Source organism: Glandiceps talaboti, chromosome 1 (genome assembly GCF_964340395.1).
Source record: "Glandiceps talaboti chromosome 1, keGlaTala1.1, whole genome shotgun sequence".
Lineage (NCBI taxonomy): Eukaryota > Metazoa > Hemichordata > Enteropneusta > Spengelidae > Glandiceps > Glandiceps talaboti.
In genome coordinates this window covers 12,939,443-12,963,557 of record NC_135549.1, presented here as the reverse complement: position 1 = coordinate 12,963,557, position 24,115 = coordinate 12,939,443, and the positions used below count along the sequence as shown (strand labels likewise).

The following is a 24,115-nucleotide window of genomic DNA, read 5'->3' as shown; positions in this document are numbered from 1 at the left end:
CGTTGGGTGATTGACTTTCAAAAAAATCCAAAGAATACATTTTTTTATGACAAATATTGAGTGAATAATGTACACCAATAGAATGACTAGCCAGGATAATAGTAGCGTAGTCTCTATCCATCTGTGTGTGTACGTATGTATGTATGTATGTATGTATGTATGTATGTATGTATGTATGTGTGTGTGTGTGTATGTATGTGTGTGTGTGTATATGTGTATGTGTCTAGTTCTGTTGTATCAAGTGTTTTGTAAACAACGTAATGTTTAGCTTTAGAACACTACAGTCACTTTCTAAATATGTCCACTCACAGTTCGATTGTCACCATACATACGGACATTTTGACCTTCCCTCACATTTGCAATGGAAGACCACACTATGGAAGACCCAGTTATCTCCATCCCATAATTCATAAACCAATACAATGCCAACAGCTTTTCAAAGTTTATTTCTGTGAAACACTGTCTTTACAAACGATGAAACGCAAACTGTTTAGACATTCCAAGTGACTTAAGTTGTTAGATCTCTACAAAAACACTTGACTACTGGAAAGTAAAACACAGTTTCAGTGAGGTAGTTTGATTAGAGTTGTATTTCCAGTTGCAGTGAGCCACTGATACCTTGCAGTTCTTTGGTATGTAGTGTTGCTACCAGAACCTTTCTTCCAGCCAACTTAGGAGTGAGATTAAAGCTAACCTTGACATCAGCTTCAGCTTCAATATCCCTAAAATAAAACAAAGAAATATGCGTTTACTCAAAATATCATATTTATCAATGTCATATCAAAAATTGTTAAAGTCACCGTAAATATTAGCAAATCGTAAAACTTAAAATGAATTGAAACTAGAGAGAACTTGGAGAATATATTGTTCATCGTTCCAAGAATCAATAAGACAGTAAAATATAGTTACTTTGGAAACATAAACTGGGTATATCAATCCATCTACAATGCACCTCGATTATGCAATGATTTAATCATTCTGAGAGAGACATTTAAATGCTGAATAATTAAAATCATTGTGTGACAAGGTCCATAGTAGATGGTTCAAGCATCGTTTCTAATTTACCATTCCAAAGAAACTACACTTGACAGTCCTATTGAAATCATTAATACATTTATGATGATGTGTTACCAGTCAGATATGTCAGATATGTTTTATCTCATGGCTCATAATTGAGTGCTAAATGATATTCAACCGATATTCAGTATTCAAATTATAGTTTATTTGATTTCCAGTATGGATCTTTAAATTACAAAATGTATTTTTACAATAAAAAGGACATCTGCAAAAATTGTTGGCTTTGGTATTAAACGTACAATCACTTGACATTTACATATAGTGCAGTACTATGCTTCAGTAGATACAACTAATGGAATTCACAATGTTTTAAAAAATGTTTTACTAAAGACAGTTGGAAAAGTTTACAAATACTATGGCTTTGTTATATATACTTTTGCAACTCCCTGGGGAGCATTCAATCCATTGCAGCCTTTATAAGTGCTTAGGATTAAAGCATTCACATTGCAACCGCTATGCTAACAGTTCCCCAATCATGGCACAATCATGGTTCAAATCTTGCCCAAGGACTATAGCCACTCAGAAACAAAAGGTAGTGATAGTATAGGGCTCAAACCTGCAACCTGCAGATTCTAAGCCGGCCTATCTAACCATTCACTGATCATGATTCCACATTTAACATGTTCTAAAGAACCAACCTAGTATTTATTTCTACAGAAAGTATCAAATTTTTTGTGTGACCCATATAGTGCAACATAGTCAGATACAATCTATTTAGACCACTGACTAACTGCTATAAACCCTAACTAGTACAATGTGCATATATCATGGTCTATTAACCCCATCAATTATACATTACGTTAGATTATTTTCCAAATATAAAGTTACTAGTCTATACTATCAAATGGCAGTTGTCAAAATATTTGTAATTATTGCCTGTAATATATACAATAGTTTGGGGCAAAGATATAATTAAAATTACAGAAAAATATGTGGATATTACATACACATACTTTTCTCAAATATTTGATATTTTAAGTCTATGAATATCTTGTTTTTTTGCATAAATAACATGGCAAGATATATGAGAGTCTAGAGGGCAGCATTAGATATATGGCTGCAGTGAAATACAAAATGTGCACACACGCCCTTACATGAACCTATAGAAGTTAAATTTCCAGCATTCTCTGCCCCATACCACATGTCAAAGCCTTCACTTCTAAACAACAGGACAGCCCTCATAGATCTATTGAAGTATTCTAGGCATGCTAACTGCTCTTGGTGGCAGAGGTTAACACTCCCAAATGTCACTATAAGTCTCAAGTAACAATCAAAAGTTTAGACATTCATATATAACACTTGTAACAGCTTATGTCATACTATGCAACATGCATGCACAATAAATTGTTACATCTGATTAAAGACTGGTCTCTTCCCAATGAATCTCCCGATCTGATTTTTTTGTGTCATGTCATATGAACCACTGCAGCCATCTACAACGGTCTAATCTATTTGGTTATTTCAGGATTTTCAATGCCATAACAAATATCATCAGCTCACGTTACAAAAAAAATTTAAATGATGCAAAGCAGTGGGATGAATAAACACAAGTAGTAATCAATAGGGCATCACAAATACTATAATGATCATCAGATGATCATGGCGTCCATTAGGTGTAGGTTGAACTTTGACCTGTACCAATTTTTATAATCTAGCTGATCCTTGAGGTATTTTTTTTTTTGAGGCAACATTCAGTGGAGCCCTGGAGGATGATCAGTGGGTACTTCTTTTGCACATCTATGTCATTCCTCAAGTTTTATTCTTACTATAACTTTTAATATGGAGCTTCATTAGCATGATTTGTTTGTTTGTTTGTTTGTTTGTTTGTTTGTTTGTTTGTTTGTTTGTTTAATGCAAAACAAGATTTAAAAGCATCTTTAACACATTAATGTCAGTGGCAGCTACACTACATTTAAAATCACTTTTATCAAAGTGTCATATATATCGAAGCATGATGCACTTGTCTAGGAATGTGTTACTGTATATGCAGTGGGTTACACCCAACAATGAATAGGTAACACTGTAGTTTATTTACAAACAAGGACAATCTCAGTGAAACAGTCTATGGATTGATCTATTTTACTGAGACCTTCTTCATCTGTAAACAGACTAGTACCACTAATATCTATGATATCATAATGCAGGTCCCTGCTACTTGCAAATTTGCTCATTTCTTACATGTGTAATCAATCATTTCTTCTGACCTAATAGGCCAAAGAAGACGAGTGTTCTGTCAAATAACCAGAACTAAAAAATACATTCTCACAAGCCAGAGCTGTTATTTCTTCCGCTACACTCGTTAAGAACATTGTGGTAAAACAGGCTGTGGTTTGTGAGGATGTAAAAAACAGCGCCAATGGCGTTGTAGCACAACTGTACAGTTTTTGAAAATGTTTCCTATTCAACCCTGTTGTTATCTTTGCAATATACACAATCATTTGGCTGTTGCTATGGGTGTGGTCATATTGCTATACATATCGGCATACATTTTTTGAATGTTCGTTCCCTTGTCTCTGAATCCCTGATGTTATCTTTGCAATATACATGATCATTTGGCTGTTGCTATGGGTGTAGTCTGGTTGCTAGGTATATTTGCACACATTATTTGAATGTTTATTCACTTGTCTATTCATCCCTGTTACATGTTGTTATCTTTGCAATATCATTTGATCATTTGGCTGTTGCCATGGGCGTGGTCTTGTTGCTGGGCATATTTGCATACACTTTTTGAATGTTTGTTCACTTGTCTTAGAATCCCTACAAATTAGCCGTAATGTTTTCTCTATACATTGAACTTGCTTTGATCATGTACAATTTTATCAACTTACCCTTGCTGTATTATCTTGCTTTGTTGGAACCTCAACCCTTCCAGGTTGAATCTACACTCAGTCAGTGTGATTGGTAAGGGGTTGGTGAAAGATATATTCACCGAGAACTCTTCATCTCTCTTCAACTTCGATGGGTCAGCAACCTAGTAGATTGAATAGACGGGTCCTGTTAGTAACACTTTCTCAAACAAGGACATTTGACAGCGTTTCAATCCCGAATATCATATTGAGGTCAAAGGTTAATTTTGTGACATCATTTCCAAATTTGTGTCATAAACTTATCTAAAGATCCATCAGTCAAAAATAATAAGGGAGATTTGTAAGGTGCCCCATATCTGCAAGCAGAGCTGGAGACGATGAAATAAATGGAAAGGAAATTACTGTAATCCATATATATTCACGTATCTTCCAACTTGAAACTTTCTATGACAAAACACTGAATGTACTTGTCCGAAATATATTGTTTCAATAGTATTCAAGTTGACTTACTGTCATTTTCAGGATTGGAGGTTGGAGCATAATTTCATCTTGTAAAGCTATCTCATGACGACGTGGTTCTTTTCTCACAGCAACTATGAAAAACTTAAGTGCCGTATGGTCCAGAATGAAGGACTTGTAGTCGTCATAGTATATTGTCATGGCAACGTCAGTGACTGAAAAACAATAACAAAGAGTGAGATTAGCGCCCTCCAGAGGCACAGCTGTAGATAGCAATTTATAGTAAATTTCACTGATTTTCAAATAAAGAATGACTGTTCATTGTACTATTTTGTATGCTGAAAACAGATCTTTGATCACACTTATTTCAAACAATCTTCCCCATTCTAAAATTAGCTTTGCATCTATATTCTTATATATGTATATATGAAATGAATGCAACTAACTGTTGTATTGTTCAATATCCCCCATTATGTAGATTACACTACAGTTCAGTGTGTTGTTTTGTGTATAGAAATATACGACATATGGACAGATGATGTATTTGTTAGCGAGGGGCACACGAGGACGACTTATTCAAAGTGAATTATATTTATAGCAACTATGATATGCGTGATATGTTATGATCTACTCATATTGTGCGTTCAATGCATATCATTATAAAAGAATAATGGCCGAACGTCTCCTTTTCTCACCTCCGATGGGATCAGCTGGTGGATGTGATGACGTCGATCTCCTGAGACTACCAACAGCGGTGACAACACCAGATACGATCTTTTCCTTTGTCCCAGTTTTGCTTTTAGCTGAAGATAATTAGACCAGGACTTTTTAACGGAGGTTATTAAAAATGACCATACGGGTGTGACGTAGTCGTTTAATAATACCAGTATTGAAATTTAAATAGGCATGACCCTTCTTTGTAATGCATTTCGAATCTATACAGGACAATATTGTGATCCCATTTTGCGAATATTACAACAGATTTTGACAAAAATTTACAAAAAATTACCATTGTGATAATTTAAGTCCGAAGAATGCTGACGATAGCCAAAATATAAATAAGCAACAATTTCAAATAAGTTAGGCGGGAAATATTTGATACAGTATAGGACATAATAAAAGAAACAAACCTTTTTGCCCTGGGGGTAAGGTAGCTTCCAGTTTTTCCTTCCTACAAATATCTTGAAGTACACCTGTATAGTTTGTGCCATAACACTCAACAAAGATTTCCACCTGTTGTTGGACATCGGTCTTGTTGGTCAGTCGCATCTTCAAATTGACGTCATCACCGAGTTTTACGCGGCGATCAAACATCAATTTCATGTCAAAATCTTTAGATTTGACGGTCTCGAAGTATTTCTTGTGAACGGTGCCATGGGAACAAGCATTGTTAACTGCACGACGTTCCTCCTTGGAGCCTGTAAGTATGGTGTAAATCACATAAATGAGGATTATGTTTAAATAGTTTGTAATATCAAGAACCATGTTGGATAGAATTTGTCTGGTGAACATATCTGTTATAGAAACTCTCAGCAGGAATAATATACTTTTGTCATCGCTTAATCTTTGATATACTTCGCATCGATCGAACTGTAAACTACTCTTTCACGTAGTCGATAAACTATAAAGCAACTAAAAGAATCAACCACGTCCTTCAATTTTCTTTTCCTTCGTTCGTTCTTTCGTTTGAAATAGTCGGAGAAAACAGGGAGAAGACACTTTATTGATCTTTATCAACCTGTTTTGATGAAAATAATATACAACTCACCTTCCGCATACTTGTATGTAGATGTGATATTATCAATATCATCGTTTCCGACTGCTTTGGTGACGATTTTTCTTCCAATGCTGCTAGGTTCTTTGTGCAGCAAACGTTTATTGAACACACTTCCTCCAGATTCCTGGATCATCCAGTGCACTCGATCAGCGTTCACCATAGCAAAAGCATATTCACTGTCATATTTCACAGCTACGTTACCTCTCTTAATGGCTGGGACGGGGGCTGGACCACTTTGGAAGATGCCTACAACATAAATACAAATAAATATAAGGAATGGAATAATCTTTTTTTTTTTAAAAAAACAAGTTGTTTCCAAGCCAAGTCTTTATATACATGTATTAACAACACGTCACACTTACCATCACTGCGTTCTGCCGGTGTTCCGTCAACCACTTGCCATCCGCGCAACTTCTTTCCCTTGTGTAAATCCGGTCGTGCCATATAACATTCATTAAAGGTATGGTAAACCCTGTTTGACGAAAGATAAACAACTTTAATTTGTAATCTCTCACGAAAAATAAATCCCAATGTTGTGCTGCGTATCAATTTTCATTACAACAGTTACTGTACATTCCATTTTCTGTAAGTTAGACATTTTAATGTTATAGGCCTATCCTCTAATTGTAATCGACAAGGTAGTTATATCTGCGTAATCGAAAGGGCAGTTATATCAGCGTAATCGACAGGGCAGTTATATCATTTTAATTGACAGTGCAGTTATATCAAGGTAGTTATATCAGAGTAATCGACAGGGCAGCGTAAAAAATTTTTGGGCGGGAAAAATTAACTGCATCTATTTGACCACACTGAAGGAATTTTCAGCGATAACCTTTGAGTGCAACATTAAGTATTTATCACTTCAACATTTATAATCTCAGAGACATCTGTTGAGTAAAGTTGTTGTTAGACTATTGAAATATTTCCGGATTGATGTCTTTTTTATCATCATCAAGAAACTATCTTCATGACACGATAAACATTGAGTCGTATGACCCTCGCCCTCCCCCGTAAATTGTGATTGCACCCCAACTTTAACGTTCCTTAACAACTGCGTTTTATTCAATTAAATGTGGTTTCTCTCTTGGCCCGAACAAATAAGTAGACCCGAGGTAAGAAAATTGCATTTAATGATTTAATATAGTGAGGATGGGTCCAAAATACTAACTAAACTTCGATTGTACGAGTATCATCAAGACAGCTAAGGGATAACATTCAACCACCAACCATTTCTATTAAGTATTACCTTTAGTTGGAGGGGGGGGTGTCCTCATGCCATACTGACATCTAACCCCCCCCCCCCCCCGCACAATGTACTATTAATGAATTGATCAACAAAAATTACATGTTTTTTTCTGCATGTAATTTTTTGCGCATTTCCTTTGGGACTCAAAGAATTACTATTATTTATAAAATGGCATTTCGATTCACGATATCATATACATCGTTTAGAGAAACAGAAACCCCGATTATTTATTTTCAGGACATGTGTGTAGTAGTCAAGGAGTTGTTGATTGATATCAGAAATCTCTGTGTGTGTGTGTTTTATCTTACCAAACAGTGTCAGTGTTATACTGTGCATATGGCTGGTATTCGTGATTCCAATGTACATCAACAGTCATACTGCCATCCGAATCCTGGGCTGAACTGTAAGCTGTCACACTACGTGTTGGTATTCCAAGACATCTCAGAACTATAAATAAAGAGTTCAAAACGTTGAAATCATTAATCACTGATAAAACGGAGATTCTTGTCCAGTGCGCATGGGAGGTCAGATACAATGAGATAGGAGCCTTCAAAAAGCCGGGGCGCGGTCGCGTGCAGTGAATGTGGGTATCATATAGTCGATGACAGTTTTACGTGATAACAATTTGGCATACGTCAGTGATTACAAACTGACTTAAATATAGCGGTTACGAACAGATGACATGTCAGTAAGTGAGCTATGAAACCTTCAATTTACAAACAATTTTACAACATCGTCCGGCAATGACGCCAAACTTGTTCGCGAAGAAAGTTTTCAAGGGTCAAAGAACTTTACTGAATACTATAGGTCATTCATTGCAGTTGATTATCTTACTATCTGCTTCATGTTTTCTGAATTTTTGATAAAACAAATTATCAAGATTCTAATATTCTCAACTGTATTCCGTGTTACAAAACATGCTGTTATTGAATGTCATCCCTAAAATTGTGAAAGTGGACTTGAACTTGTAATAAGCTGAACCCATGCTTAAACTAACCAGATGTTAAAACTCCAGAAAACTCTCCACATTGAGCATATCCGATTGGTTGTTCTCGGACCTTGTACGTGGAAAGTATTTCAACACTTCCAGCCCATTCAGATGGAGCTTTACCGTTGTCATAGTTACCAGACCAATTTGCAATCAGTACGCCGTCATCATCTTCTGAGTTGACCTTTAAGGATAACAGACGTTACTTGATATGAGTCATTCCTTCTTTTGATTACTAGTAAGACTATAACGACTTCTGTATTCACAATTCAGTTGACCCCTCACCCCTCGCCATCGTCTACTCTGTTGAACAGTATTTGTTGCATTATGCATCTGACGTCTTTCCAAATGACGAAATAAATGTGGGCTCGTTAAAACAATCTAAGTGTTTAAAAAGGTCACACTGCAATTTATTCGATTTGCGAAATGAAAATGTGTATCTCTCTCTCTCTCTCTCTGGAAAAAATAAAGAAATCACAATTTGCAAATTTTCCGATGACATGCAGTTGGCAGTGTGAACGAAAGTTCACAGAAAACATTTCCATTCTACATTCCAACCTCGTTCACGCCAAAGAACACAGAGTTTCTGTTTAGTAGATTTTATATTCCATCTGTACTCAATATAAATTGCAAATAATATAAATAATAGCCATTCGTTCATTCGTGTAAGAAAGAACGGTGAAAAGAGTCACTTTTTCCAACATTTTCTTCACGCTAGAATTGACGTGTCAATTTGGCGGGAAAATTCGCGACGAAGCTTCACCTTCTTTTGTATTACGTGAGATCTAAGGGTAAATGATTTGTCTTCATGCATTGTGTGTCATATCATCTATTGAGAAAGACGGAGAGTGCATATTTCGTGCCTGTATGTGACGAAACCATTACATCCATTTAAACACAATAATTATAATTCAATATATTATATATTCATATATTGTTCAGAAATATTGTTTATAATATAATATGACGGAACATATAAATATGTTTTAACAAACTTGGTGTCAGGTTTGGCTACAACAAATATGAAGATCTTTGGACAAACGTTATTGTTTAACAATATACAACGAGATGAAATGATTTGATCCCTTGAATGATCGTCACGTGATCGAAATTTCCATGTTACATACTCTAAATAGTATACTAACCATTGCTGACATAGCACGGACAACTTTTATTGGACTGGAACGAGCCGAAACACCGAGACCTTTCTCTAGGAGATGGAACGATGCCAACACTACAAATGTATCGAACTGGAAAAATAAAAGGGACAAGGTTTTGTATTAAAAAATATTACGATTGTTATGAGAAATCAATACTTTAAAGTGATGGAAGATAACCGCAGATAGTTGAAAATCGTGTTAAATTAAAACCCCAGTGATCGATTCTGTCTGGCTGGCTGGCTGACTGACTGTCTGTCAGTCTGTTTGTCGCTATCCGTCTGCCTTTCCTTGACACACCCTTTATGTGTGTTTGACGGTTGATTTCCATATTCTAAATGTCTTTCTTGTAAAATGTCATCGAAGCAATATAGTAAATTCAAGAAATAGTAAGAAGATATCTTTAGTAAAACGTCATCACCACGAATACACTCATCACTTTACAATGGAAGCCTTGACATAATATTGGCGCAATTCCACTTACTTGGCCGAAATTCCATGGCCTTGGTTTGGGATTACTGTGTGAGCCTTCAAACAACAGTCCTCCATCGTTCAACACATACTCCTGTCTACTGTCTTCATTGTCCAGAAAGACAACATCATCTGTTGAAAATGACAACAAATAGCAGCTGCCAAAAATTAATTATCATACTAATATTTCCACCGTTATTTTCATAAAGTGAAAAATTGCCAGCATGCTACTAGTTCTGATAAAGGTATTTCATATTACTGTAGACAAAACAATTGCTGATAAGCCCGTATCTTCTCTAATTACAGATATTCCCTTATTTTTCGTGATCACTCTTTTAATTTTTGTGCATATGTTTTTGTATGTGGCTATTCATTCAATATATTCCGTTATGGTAATTGGCTGGAGTACACATGGAATTCACAAAACACATGGCAAGCCAGGACAATTTATTTCATCAGTAAACCTTCACGACTACTAATACTCATCATTAACCATGTCAAGTTTTAATAGACAGCAGCTTTTTGGGCTTCAACAATTTATTAGCGAACTTTCCTTTCGCGTTAAATAACTTAAAGTAACTTTAAGCTAGTGCTAAAGTGAGCGAAGAGGAGAAATACGTATGATTGACAATCTAAGGAACGTTGTCTGAAAGTAGTTACAATTCAGGGTTAAAGGTAGGTCCCTATTAAAGGGCTTCATGCAGGCATATCAATATGAATTAATCTTGTTTGTTTATTAGTACGTGGTTGATGTAGAACACCAAAACTCGTACCTCGACACCAGGGATTGAACAAGAGATACAAATGTTCGTCGTGTTCATATAAGTTAACATATTTCCACTGCAGTGGGTCGTCTGTAGGTTTCAATACGGCACTGATACCAATGTTTAGCTTTCCAACTGGTGCATCGGCGGGAGGATGTACACGCAGCGTCATCTCCTCCTCTTTCATCCCAATTACATCGACTCGCCATTTTTTCACCGTAGATCCCACAGGGATTGTAATTCTTGTATCATTGGTCACTCTAGGAGATTCACCTAATCAAAAATGCAAATGATTCGAATTAAAAAGATTGACAGAAAACTTAATTGTGATAATTGTACCTGCTATCAAATTGCAAAAAAGTGAAAACTGAGGACCAGGTTTAGTAGAGATTTCGTTTCCGAAGTTATGTAATGTGTTGTTTTCAAGTGACAGCCATCATATTTATTAAAAGTACTAGTACTGACGAACACACCTATTTTAGCAATTGTTTAGATCTGTTGGTTTTATAATTTACTTAGAAGAAAACACAACAACGGCAGTAACAATATAGTGTGTCCTACATAAAGCTAGCACTTCTCATTCCAACAAGTGAAATTTTAGCAATAAATAATATAGTTTCAGAAAGTTTTCACTGATTCAGTCGGTAAGCTTGTACAAAATGAATGGACACCCAATAACAATCTTGGAACAATCTCTGAATAAAAAGGGAAAGCATACACACCGAAAGACCGATATAATTTAAAGCCAAAAGAACTAATAGCGTAAATGTACACACAATATGAAATACTCGTCTTTGAAACATAAAGGGAGCTGCTTATCTATAGATACATACTTTTGAAATAACAAAGTCATTGGACATCAGTTGAACATAGATGTTAAATGGGGGTAGACGGGTATAAACAGAGGAAGGGGACATCGAGGTACATTAGATACATCTCAGACCATTGTTTTGCACAGTGGATATAGATTATGGGCCTACAGTTTTCTATGGAGGATACACGTATTTGTACAAACTCGACGGTTGATACACACACGTCGTATGTATCGATACAAAACATCGTAAAGTGACAAGTCTTTGATATTAATTACTACTGTTTGTGGGTTTCCATGAGGTGTAACCACATGTGCATGAAATTATGTTTCGCTTGGTTGCCAAGCGTTGCAAAAAGTAAGTATCTGTCACCCATATACAGTTCTGATATATCATATACTTAACTATTCGAGGTGGGTTGGTATAACATGCTGTATCGTTGTAAGTCGCGGTTCGTCAATTTTGTACGTTTTATTGATTGAGTTATCAAAAACAGAATAGCTGATTGATTTCCTTTACGTGTAATTTGTCCATGGATCTATAACACTGTGGTACACATATAGATACTTCATGGACACGAGTTTCTAACCAAACAGCTGACAACCCAGGGTCATGACCCCTCATTGGCTTGCCTTTGATAGACTATACAAATTAACGACGGTATTGCAAGTTTGACATTTTTGTCTCTGTCCATGACTTAATGCGTGACACGGTACAGTGCTTTGATTGTCTGTACCAAATCTGTCAACCATTATTTTTTTATGGAGAAGCTTACTATTAAGATGTTTTCAATTTTCATAGCAATGTCTGCCGTGTGGTGTTGTTGAATTGCCTTCACTTGCTTCCATCTATTAGGCGTCCTGGCCCTCCTACTGGCAGTGCATTGCTGTAACTTTGTCAGTTGTGCACTAACTAATGAATGCAGTGTACCCGCATTTTCTCAGGTTGACAAGTGGCCATTGTTACTGGTTATGGATAGTATACGCAAAGCTTCCTTTCACACATTTGAATGTCAATAAAATGTCAAAATTACACAGATATTTATGCGGATGGGGAAGTGGTGTGCATATTGTACTCCCAAAATAATACAACTTTCCAAGATATTTGTGCGGCTTTGTTATTATTTTGTTTTGACACTCGTGTAAATACTTACGACAACGTTGATAACGAATTCTATCACATTTACTGTCGACTAATTTGCCCTGTGATATTTTTGGCTTTTCTTTTTGGTTTATCATCTTGCCTTTTAACCTAATTCAGCACAGCCAGGTGTTGACCTTACTACAATCGTGCGATTTTCTGGGTTAATTGTTCATCCTATGCACGTATGTTGCAAAAACAATCTTTATACGTATCTGTTTGTTAAAGTGGCCATATGGATGAGGATCGGGTATTAATTTTGGATTTTTTAATTTATAAACAATTTTATCATGGCTTCCTACTTGAAAAATTAATGTGAAACAAACATATGCCTTGTTTGGAACATAATAAATTGCAAAACATTAATAAATGCGTCAAATGTTCGTTATTGTACGTACAATAACAAACTTTTCACATTTTTTTAAAATAGGTTTTTGCACTGCAATTAGTTACAAACACAGACTGGGTCTATGTTGTTTCAACTTTCACGTTGATTTTTTTCAAATAGGAAGCCTGAATTGAAAAATCCAAAATAAATACCCAATCCTCATCCATAAGGTCACTTAAATAATGGAACATCTCTTTCTATCATTATATATATCACCAACATTCGCAAAAACATGGGGATATCGAGTACATGTAATGATGTATAAAAGTGTCATTGGATCTTATCTGCAGGGAAATCATTTTGAAATATCCCAATTTAAATGGTCACTGCTGTGCAGTCGCAGATATTGTCCATTACTCTTCATAAATTTTACATCGCTGCTTGATTGATGATAATCAATAATTCAGAATTTTCTGGAACCTAGATGCTAATTTTCTCGCTTGAAAAATAATTGGCACATTTGAGTCTCAAAAGAATGCAGTCAGCCTGGGGGACTGATCTAGATCTTTTGATTCAAGGAGAACATAAAACTAGTATATAAGTAGGCCAAGGTGAACGGACCTGGTCTGAGGAATGTTAATCCCTGTAAGTGATACCGTTGTATACAGCACTACGTTTGCATGGTATAAATGTGAGAATAGATCATTGCACGGTGGGTGCCAGAGTTGTCAGTTACGAATAAACTGACTATAAAAATAACAGAAGATGACCGAACACAACTTGTTTCAGGAGGCCAAGGACGGTGATCGGTGGATCATGATCAAATGATATCAGCTGCGAAATAACGGTAATCTAACAAACGTGTTGGCATACAGAGGGAGTTGATTGAGAATTCAACGTAACTCTTATAAAGTTTTGAGTTAGTTTAATCGCATACTTGTCACTTTATTATTATATCGTATGTTTATCAGAGCTAGGGACTACGATTTATTATTATATTACAACTATATTATCCGAATTCAAGAGTAAACGTACGGTACGTTGACATACAGGCCTTTTCATCAGTCTGGTGTGTGTGTGTGTGTGTGTGTGTGTGTGTGTGTGTGTGTGTGTGTGTGTGTGTGTGTGTGTGTGTGTGTGTGTGTCCTGGTTCATGTCCTGCGATGTCACAATTATCTCAATTTCACTGTATTACTATTAGAGTAATGATTATTGTCCAGTCCTATCTTCGAAGGAATGCTTTAAGGTTTTGTATGGGTTCTAGGGTTGGACTTTACATGTTCTGTAGTTTCGATAAAACGAATGATTTTTTAGATGAGGTGCCACTGCATGCAGCATTGCATAAATAATCTAATATTAAAGCTTTTAAACTTATGACGCCTTTCCTTAACAAGTGATATATAATAATCTCATCAACTGTACAGGAGTAATCTAAGTGGTGTCGTTAAATTTCGGTGACGGATCATCTCGTCCCAATTTCAACTCGCCCCATTGTCAACTCGCCCCAATTTCAGTGCATCGGATTTCTGGTCTGATTGTTTGTTATATTTGTCAGTGTCTGTTAACAATAAAGGTCTGGTTTTCCTACCAAAACAAGGGAGTGATAAACCAAACTGAAACGATTTTTACGTCTTCGAAGACGTAGTATCGTAACGTCTTTTATAACTAAAATACATGCACACGTAAATCATATTGCAGAGAGCTGTAAATTGCTTTCCTACGTGATTTTGAAAGAGTGGGAAGAATTGACATTAGGGCGAGTTGAAAAAGGGGTGAGTTGAAATTGGGGCGAGTTGAAATGGGACGAGCTGAGAGGAGGGGGGGGGGGGCGACGTCAAGCGCAGACAATGTATGTAATAATGAAAACACAATGTTAGTTAAATATAGTTTTGAAAAAAAACAAACAGCGAAGCTACGTGCGTTGTGAGGCAAAACATGTTTAAAGCTCATGTACACTCTCCGCCCTAGATGGCCAGAAGTGAACGGTTGATGAATGACTTCTTATTTATTGTTGTTTATACAATAACAACAAAGTCTGTACTACGCATATAGAATATGTCTGGGGTCAGTGAAGATGTCACATGTAGTACAAATTCCAAAACTAGACATACAATTGCACGCCGTTCAGTGAATGTGGTAATACTAGTAACACAGCTGACTCTGCCCCGGGCGATCTACATCTCAAGTTATTATCAGACAACCGAATTTCACAGCTAAATTTAGAACTCAAATTGCCCCTGTGTTAGATACATGCACAACATACACACATGACAAATCAGTATTACAAAATACGTTAACAAGTTTGTGCTAACAAGTAACGAAAATGGCATATCTCCTTCAATAGATAAAGTATAGTCAAGTTGGTAAACGCCCAACCTGGTTTCGGGTCGTGTGGTCCTTTATCAACAACAAAGATATAACAATCAAATATAGAACTGACAGCGTGGCAAATCATTTATATCGACTGGAAAATGATATATAAAAATTATTCATTAGCCCAAATCAGTGATAACAAAAGTAAACTTAACCATCGATCAAACAATGAATGGATGTCATTGAATGAATGAATGAATGAATGAATGAATGAATGAATGAATGAATGAATGAATGAACGAACGAACGAACGAACGAACGAACGAACGAACGAATGAATGAATGAATGAATGAATGAATGAATGAATGAATGGTGGCATTCCATATTTTCAAACGCGACTATAAGTAAATGTGCCATATTTATATGACACTGGAGATCGGAGACCATCCCAAGGCTAAACGCGGCTTGCATCTTTTATGTTTCCTATAATTGAAGCTCAATTGATTGCCAGGGGCGGGGTCTGAAATACATGGACTGGAACCTTTGAGAAATAAAGATGTCACCACGACTCAGTATTTGATTGGAAGAAACCCGATCAATGTGGTAATATAGGTACATGTATATGGACTTACCAAGTGATATAACGAGATCGAGTTCACTTGTATTGTCATCTAGCTTCACTGGTTGCTCGAATCCCACTTTGATTTCAAATTGTTGACCACGTCGAAGCACAACATTGTATACATCATAGTCATCCGTATGGTGGGCTTTCTGGTTACTATAGGAACGTAGATCGATGCTTTTAACCTTGAGTTTATTGGTTAATGCCTCAATATCTTCATCTGTTACTAGCAAGGAAAGATAATGTAGAAAAAAAATGAACTTAGGAGGGTGCCATCATGCAATTGTGCACGCATGCAGTGTATTCACCTACATTAGGCGAAGGAGAAATGGTCCAACACATAGTGGTGATTATGGAAATCCTACTTCCATACGATAACCCGCTCTCTATATACTTTAAATATTATTACCTACTGACGCAAATTTTATGTGAAACAATGCGAGTTGTGTCAGTCTGTACTAACAATAGCGTAATATTTATGTATTTTTTATAGAGTCATGTTTAATCTCGCTCAAAGCTTCAGTTCATTCTAAAGGTGATTAATTATTACTATTAGTTTATATGTTTTAGCATGTCTAGACGAAAACTGCAATATTTTAGTTAATGCCCCTTCCTTTCGGGAACGGGGTTACAGTGGCTGTTGGGCAGACCTATGCGTTTTGTGCTGGAGAACAATTGAAATCATGACAAACTATCGAAAAGATGTCTTTAAATAAAAGTCTGCGTCTCTTGGTTACATATGAAATACAGTGGCACGGGGGTCAGGGGTCAGTGAAAATGTAATACAATTCTCCCATCCTTGGAATTCCTTCTTTGAATTGGGAAGCATAAATTGACTTATTGCTCAAACGTTTTTGTAATACAAATGACGTAATTTTTTTAAGTTTACTTATTCAAAGAGTTTAGACATCTAGACTTAGGATTCAAAATTAGCGGTGAAAAACATTAGTCTCGCTTTAATAGTAACTAAGCCAGACTAATGTTTTTCAACGCTTAATTTTAAAGAACGGTCCTAAGCCAAATGTTAATGGTTCCACTGATCAGATAAGACTATATAAATACGAGAAATCGTGTATTGGCCTTAGATGATACTACTTTACTATTACACCTAAATGTCCATTTTCCCGTCCCATTACAAAAGTAGGCGAATTCCGTGCACGTGTCTATCACACCCCTCCACCCACTGTAGCTATGTAGTATTCATGTCATTGAGCAGACTGATGGTACCCAAAATGTCACACAATACTCGTGACCTCTGACCTCGACCGAAGATAATTAACATCACTGACAGGACGAATGTAAGCGAACACATGTTACGAGCCAAGTTGCATACTTTCAGATGTACAACTTTATAGCTTCACTGTAAACGGATCACCTTTACTGCTGACTGACGCTTTACTATCGATCACTAACAGAGATGGTGCGCAACTTATAAAATGAACATTCTTAATAATATGGTATATGGTATTACAGTTTCTGGTGTATTCGTCTCGGGTCAAAATTGTCATGTCTTTTTGACATCACAACTTAAGTTAAAAAGAAAAAGAGATGATAGTCACTTTGCGAAAATAGTACAATTTCATAATTCTATTCTTACCCATAAGCTTATATTATCACGGTTGGCCTTCATATGGCCAAAGTGTAATAATAATAATAATAATAATAATCTTTATATACACTGGATAGTTCTTTAAGCATTTAAACACTTGTCTCCCAAGAAGCCCAGTGAGGGCCATCCCTCATGGGTTCAGTGTTAATGCAGGAGGAAACCGGAGTACCCGGGGAAAACCTGCGTTGTTCGGTAGAGTCAAACTGAACGACACTCTTCTTACTTACAGCGTGGTAAGAGGCAAGTGGTTTAACCACTAGGCCACCGACAACCCATACTTATAACAACGAACAGGCATTGAAGCCTTTGAGAAAAAAGATACACTTTTAAAAATAAATAATCACTGCTTTTATACGTCTTGGAAACACTGTGATAACTTTAATTTGGAAGAATTACGTCCAAACCATGTCCAAGAAAAAAAAGGTATGAAACACATGTACTGTACAGTGTTCAAGACCAAATATACTCGATGACTACATACCAATATGCACTTTGTTTTTACAGTACAGTGTATACACATTGTACAAGAAGTGATCCTTCAAACTATTCGAAATATTAAAATGTAACTGAATGTTCATCGTCTAAAACGGTCTATACAATCCCGCATGGAAAAAAGACTTGACAAATAAATAAACCATTTGTACACACTTACGGATCCCATGACAGTTTGCCTTATTTTGTTTCCATTAAATCGAGGTTAAATGCAGGGCTAGAGCAGTCACGCATTTGTGTTTTGAAGCGAGACATACACCCTGGGCTCTTAGTTTGCACTTCATGTACAAACACCACGATCTTGGGGTCAGACATATAGTTTATTTTCTTTCACAGCTGTTTTACTCAGCCTGTGGCGCTGACACTTACAAAAACAGCAATTTATTAACATGCCCCATATCGATGTTCAAATTGTCTATATCAAGGTATTGTCCCATTATGTAATGTGGTTCATCAGTTCTCATTAAATATGCATGACTCATCAATAATTCAATTCATATACACGCCTGTGTTAATGTAATATGATTTTATATAACGCATGATAGGGGAGTCCTTGCCACTACGAACTCAATGGCCAAATCGAACAATTGAGATAATTGTAAAGAATTTTGTAGTTATTTTACAATAACTTTAAATGTAGAATGTAATCTGCGATCATCGCATTCTTACCATTTTTGATTTCTAAAAATTGTAAAATCAACTGTTAGTGTTACCAACAATCGAATGGTGTCGATATTTGCGAACATTTTAGAATTAATTTTAATAGTACCAGCAGTTTTTACAACATCGTTTCTCTAACAAGATATTCGGGTCGACAAGACACGCTCTTTGAAGTATCGTTTACAACAAAATAATCTTATATTCGCCTACCCTCTGCTGGGGGAGGTATATTACCATAGCAACGAAGTCATCATGGCGTGGGTAAGAGGCGAGGTCAAAGATCGCGAAATGTGAGCTGCAGCGTTCCCGTCAATAATTAAAAATTCACATTCCAGTCCTGGTTTGTGTAAAATAACTTATCATTTTATTTACATGTAAAGTTAGGTTCTGTTCAGCATATGATAAAAAAAATTCAAATTCATGTATATTCGATTTTACTAGGTAAATTTCACACTTAATCTAATGCTAGAGAGAATTGTATTAACGTTCTGTCATTTGCCATTTTCAAACTATATATAGAGTTGAAAGAGGGCAGCACTGACATGTATACGTTTTGATTGATGAGTATCCCAGCGATAAACTAGTGGTATAAATTTACCTCGTTCCCCCTGCAATCTCCGGGAAATGTTGCTGCTGATTGAAAAATGTAGTCAGTTATTGCCATAAGATCAACCATTTTCACGAAATATAATTAAGCTAAGATTGATTACTCCATTTATCTATTGTGCATCATTATTGGCGTACTATTCTCATATGCAATGCCAGTTAATTGTAGATCAATATGACACATGCATATTTTTAGCAATGGTAATATCAGGCTGTCTGCGTGCAGGCATCTACATGTAAAACGCTACTTACCCTCTTCGTCGGGCTTGACGGCAGCTGGTTGTTCTTCTGGGACGACGCGTCGTCCAGCAGAACGCAGCTGTCGTTTAGACAATTTCTTCGTTACGCTTGTGGTTTCGTTAGCAGTAGACGTTTCCGTTTCTACCTCCGTTATCACAAGTGGCTCATCGCCTGGTTTTTCATCAGCTTCTTCTTTTGCTTCATCTTCTTTAGCTGGTTCATCAGCTTCTTCTTTTTCTTCATCTTCTTTGGCTGGTTCACCATCCTCTTCTTTTGCTTCATCTTCTTTAGCTGGTTCATCAGCCTCTTCTTTTTCTTCATCTTCTTTAGCTGGTACAGGTTCACCATCCTCTTCTTTTGCTTCATCTTCTTTAGCTGGTTCAACGTCCTTTTCTGTTTCTTCATCTTCTTTAGCTGGTTCTTCGGTTTCTTCTTTTTCTTCATCTTCTTTAGCTGGTTCGTCGCCTTCTTCTTTTTTGTCTTCTTCTTTCTGTTCATCTGCTGCTCCTCCGTCTTCAGCTGACACGGGTTCATCACTCCCCGCGTCTCCTCCTGTTTCAGCGTCCTCTTTGGCATCACTTTCCACAGCTTCACCTTCTGGCTTCTCTTCCAGTTCACACTCGGTTGGTTCAGTTTCTGCCAGTGGCGCTTGTGGAATGGTTTCCGTTGTTTCTTCAACCACCAACTGGATTTCTTCATCTTTGTTGTCAACTTCATCTTCTGGTTTTGTCTCGACTGTTGTCGTCTCGACGACAACGGTCTCAGTTGTAGATCCTCCTGTTTCTGTCATCTCTTTCAATATTTTATCTATCTCTTCTGTCATGTTTTCGACCACCTTAGTAGTTTTAACAACTACAGTTTCTTTAACAGTGATAGTTTCTCCATCCACGCCAGAATCATCTTCTGTTTTTGTAGTTTCAACGGTGGTTGTTGTTACTGTGGTTGTTGTCTCTGTGTCTTCAGAGGCCGTAGCAGTGTCTCCTTCGGCAGCGGCCCCTTCTTGTCCCTCACCGCCCTCAGTTGCATCCGCCGGGGTGCCTTCTGCCGGTGCATCAGTCTCCCCATTTGCGGGTTGCTCATCTGTCTTTGCTTCATCAGCAACGGGTTCCTCTTCCTTAGGAGGAGGTGAGTTTTCAACTTCTACACTGGGATCAGTGACTTGGCTAGTCTGAACGTCAACCTCTGCGGGACTTTCACAGCTTTCCTTGGGCGTACTGTCAGTCTCGCCCTTAGGTGTTGTATCTTCAACAGACGCTTCCACGCCATTAGCGTCCGTGCTATCTGCAGTCTCTGCAGCAGGGACGATCTGGTCTTGAACTTGAGGTTCCTCCGTGGTGCTCATCTTGATGTCAAAATACTTGAAATTTGCTTTGAAAATCCCACTATTTGTACGACACTTCAGACCAGCTTTAAAATGACATGACACAGTTCCAACACTGTACTCCCTGTCCCGGCCTAAATTAATGCTTTTGTATACAACAACGATATAATATATTAACTGTCCCTCACTGAGCTCTGATTGGTCAATCCCAGAGATGACTTCAGCATGTGTTTGGTATCATGCTATTTCTGACACTCTCCATTCACCTAGTGTACATTTCAAAATAAACCTTTTACACTTACTACATTTAGTAAAAACCATTATACTATGAATTTTTGGTACCAATTTGTTATGTATGTTTTTTAAAACAACAACATTTTCATACATTTGTATGAAAATCTGGAATTTAATTTTATTCAATTGTTACGCCCTCGTGTAGGGTAACACACATATATTGACGATTTTCTTAGTTTTCCTTGTTGTATTCCAGGGGTTACGTTGCGGCTAGTGGTTAAGCTGGATGATAAAAAGGATTTTCAAGGCCAGTCTAGTGACCTGTAATCCTAATGGTGCGGTAATAATGGGGTTCATCTAGAGAGAAGGAGCGTGTCACTACGTCTGAATAAAGTCCATCTGCTGAGCTAACAATATAATAAACATACTTAATTGTTTTTAACGTTTTTCGTTTCTTATATCGTCGAATGTCTCTTGCTACATACACATACATGTACAACAAAGCTGGCACCTGAAAAGGGGGTGAAACGTCCTCGACTCGAGTACTCTACTAGTATAAAATACAGTAACATGGGTTGCGGACGTGACGAGGGTATGAAATATTGTTCACCATTTTAATGCAAACGTGCGGGTATGTATTGGCTATTGACATCGTGCACATACCAATGACATTCAAATGACAGGTAACATCTCCGGAATGACAGCGGACAAGGAACATCGGTGCACAAAAACAATGCGGGAGATAGCTAATTAAAAAAATACCCCTTTACGGGTGTTGCAAGTATATAATCATGTGGCAGAGACTTTAATAACGGAGGTCTTGGGTGAGGACGACGTTCGTCTGTACTATATTTGTATATGTGCATTGAAAATGATATGATATCGTTTACCGATATAAATGTGTGTAAGTTCATTGACCCCTCTACATCCAGGGAATCGTCGACTAACCTTGACTTGGTTCATTAATGATTTACATATAAGCGTTGTCATCGCAACTGTGCTGCCTGAAATAATAGATACAGTACTTTCGGCAGAGTAAAAATCACAATATGGGATAAAATAACAATTCCTATGGATAGATGTTTTTTAAGTCACAGTGTATACTTTTCTAGTAGATTGTTGCAGTTCAATAGTACACCTGATATTTTATTTTGTTTGAAAGAATATAATCGCTGTTGTTTTGAAAACATCCAATCAGCAATATTATATGAAATGACATGGCCTAATCTTTTACATTATTTTACGTGTTTCACCTATTTAGACTACCCCAGAATGACCTGACGTTGACAGAGCACCACGTGACTTCATGCTTCTTCAAATATAGTAGATTGGTTTTTTTTATTGTTAGTTCTGTTACAATATGTAAGACTCTTTTAAGATAATTGTTATCCAGTTTAAATACATAGTTATGAATATAAAGCTAGCATGAATAAAGTATGATAATGAATGAATGAATGAATGAATGAATGAATGAATGAGGTGACTAACCGGCCAACCAGCAAACCAAGCCATCAACAAACCCACCCACCCACCAAAGAGGCAAGATCAATAGTTCAATGCAGGATAAAAAGCAAAATTCTTTTACCTTGGTCTCAGACCCCCCCCCCCCTTTCCTTCTAACTTAATTAATCAAAATTGAAACAGCACAATCAATTTCATATCAGAATGTATAATATAAAATTATATTACTATGAATGCAACGCCTGCATGTAATTATGGCTCTTTTATTACCACTTTAATGCCATACATTTACAAAGCGAAAATTCTCTCATATCTTGATTTGACGACATTTTCTAAAAATAATTGTATTTAGGGGCACAAAACAGATTCCATTCAAAGTAAAAATGATTTTGTAGGATGAGAACTAAACTGGTTCAAACCCCACCCCCAAACTAAAAGATTTTTTTTTTATCCTACATTGAACTATATATCTTGCCAACAATTGATACTCTTTGATCGATATATTACATAGTCAATCAATCCCTGTAGGTCATGCAAAGGTCATGCAAAGAGCTTTAATGAACTCGTTATATTTTGTATTTCACTTTTAAGAAATTTAGGGCAGCTGAGTTACATTGAATATAGAACCAAGGTCGAAAAATATGGAAACAAAATCCCAGGTGTGAATATATCGTATCTAGACATCAAAACGAATCTTCATGGTTTTCCCTTGATGAATTGTCATCGTTTATGATTTTATAGTATAGTCAGGCATAAGGGGATTTCATTGATCATGCATTTATCATTCCATATCATGGTCAATTATTATAAGTCATGTCCATTTTACGACATACACACCTGGTGCCGACATTAATCCTCATTTTCCAGCTTATGAAATTTATTTTATAATAGATTCGAATTTCAAAGCTGTTCATTCAAATAACTGAAAACGTTCTTTTCACACTGATGGGATATATCGTTGGAGGGGGAGGGGTGTATGGGATATATCATTGGAGGGGAGGGGTGTGGGATATATCATTGGGGCGGGGTGTGTGGGATATATCATTGGAGGGGGAGGGGAGGGGTGTGGCAAATCCACGTGTAATCGTACTACAGGCTCCGTGAAGACCTTCAAACAACTCAAAGTGCACCTTTACGAAAAAAGGAGACCCTTTCTCATACCAAAGCCAAACATCCGGTATATTATGATTAGGGTCATGAATTGTTGTCATTTTGGTTGTTTTATGGTTTTGGAACTCTGCTAACATGAAATGCGGACATGGTTATAATGACTTCCATTCGTGGAGAAGATCTCAGATTATATAAACTAAAGATAATGTCAGTTTTAAGTTTCAACATGAAAAGCATACCATTTATTATACCAAAGTCATAAAAAGGACCCACTGCACTTTTGTGCGGACCCCCCCCCCCCTTTCCGGTGTCATCGATGTCTCTCGCACAGGTAGAACTAAATCTCTAGAAATAAAAGAGTGTTGTTCTTGAAGACTTTGCAGATTGTCGAAACAGAGAACTGTATTCACCCCAACTGTT

The 24,115-nt window shown here is 36.8% G+C and overlaps 1 protein-coding gene across 2 annotated transcripts; it reads right to left on the bottom strand.

Annotated features, from left to right (window-relative positions):
• Nucleotides 1-162: 162 nt before the first annotated feature.
• Nucleotides 163-21,015, bottom strand: LOC144453493 (protein-glutamine gamma-glutamyltransferase K-like). Of its 2 annotated transcripts, none has more exons than XM_078144806.1 (14): nucleotides 19,582-21,015; nucleotides 15,973-16,188; nucleotides 10,756-11,019; nucleotides 9,996-10,114; nucleotides 9,500-9,604; nucleotides 8,364-8,538; nucleotides 7,675-7,813; nucleotides 6,483-6,592; nucleotides 6,112-6,366; nucleotides 5,474-5,761; nucleotides 5,039-5,146; nucleotides 4,395-4,558; nucleotides 3,906-4,048; nucleotides 163-722 (listed from the first exon to the last, which is right to left on the bottom strand). In XM_078144806.1, exons 1-14 carry the CDS (start codon nucleotides 20,909-20,911, stop codon nucleotides 581-583), a joined length of 3,558 nt encoding a protein of 1,185 aa, XP_078000932.1. In that variant the 5' UTR covers nucleotides 20,912-21,015; the 3' UTR covers nucleotides 163-580. The 2 variants fall into 2 exon arrangements, with proteins under 2 accessions (XP_078000932.1, XP_078000941.1); XM_078144815.1 differs by having other exon boundaries at nucleotides 15,973-16,182.
• Between the last annotated feature and the right edge of the window lie 3,100 nt (nucleotides 21,016-24,115).

What these genes read in the sequence shown, in the direction of transcription:
- LOC144453493 (XM_078144806.1), bottom strand. Translation starts at nt 20,911, where the DNA reads ATGAGCACCACGGAGGAACCTCAAGTTCAAGACCAGATCGTCCCTGCT. An exon ending in TATAACACTGACACTGTTTG is followed by an intron (nt 6,593 to 7,674) that starts GTAAGATAAAAC and finishes TTCGTCAAACAG; the next exon opens with GGTTTACCATACCTTTAATG. An exon ending in CTTACCCCCAGGGCAAAAAG is followed by an intron (nt 5,147 to 5,473) that starts GTTTGTTTCTTT and finishes AATTATCTTCAG; the next exon opens with CTAAAAGCAAAACTGGGACA.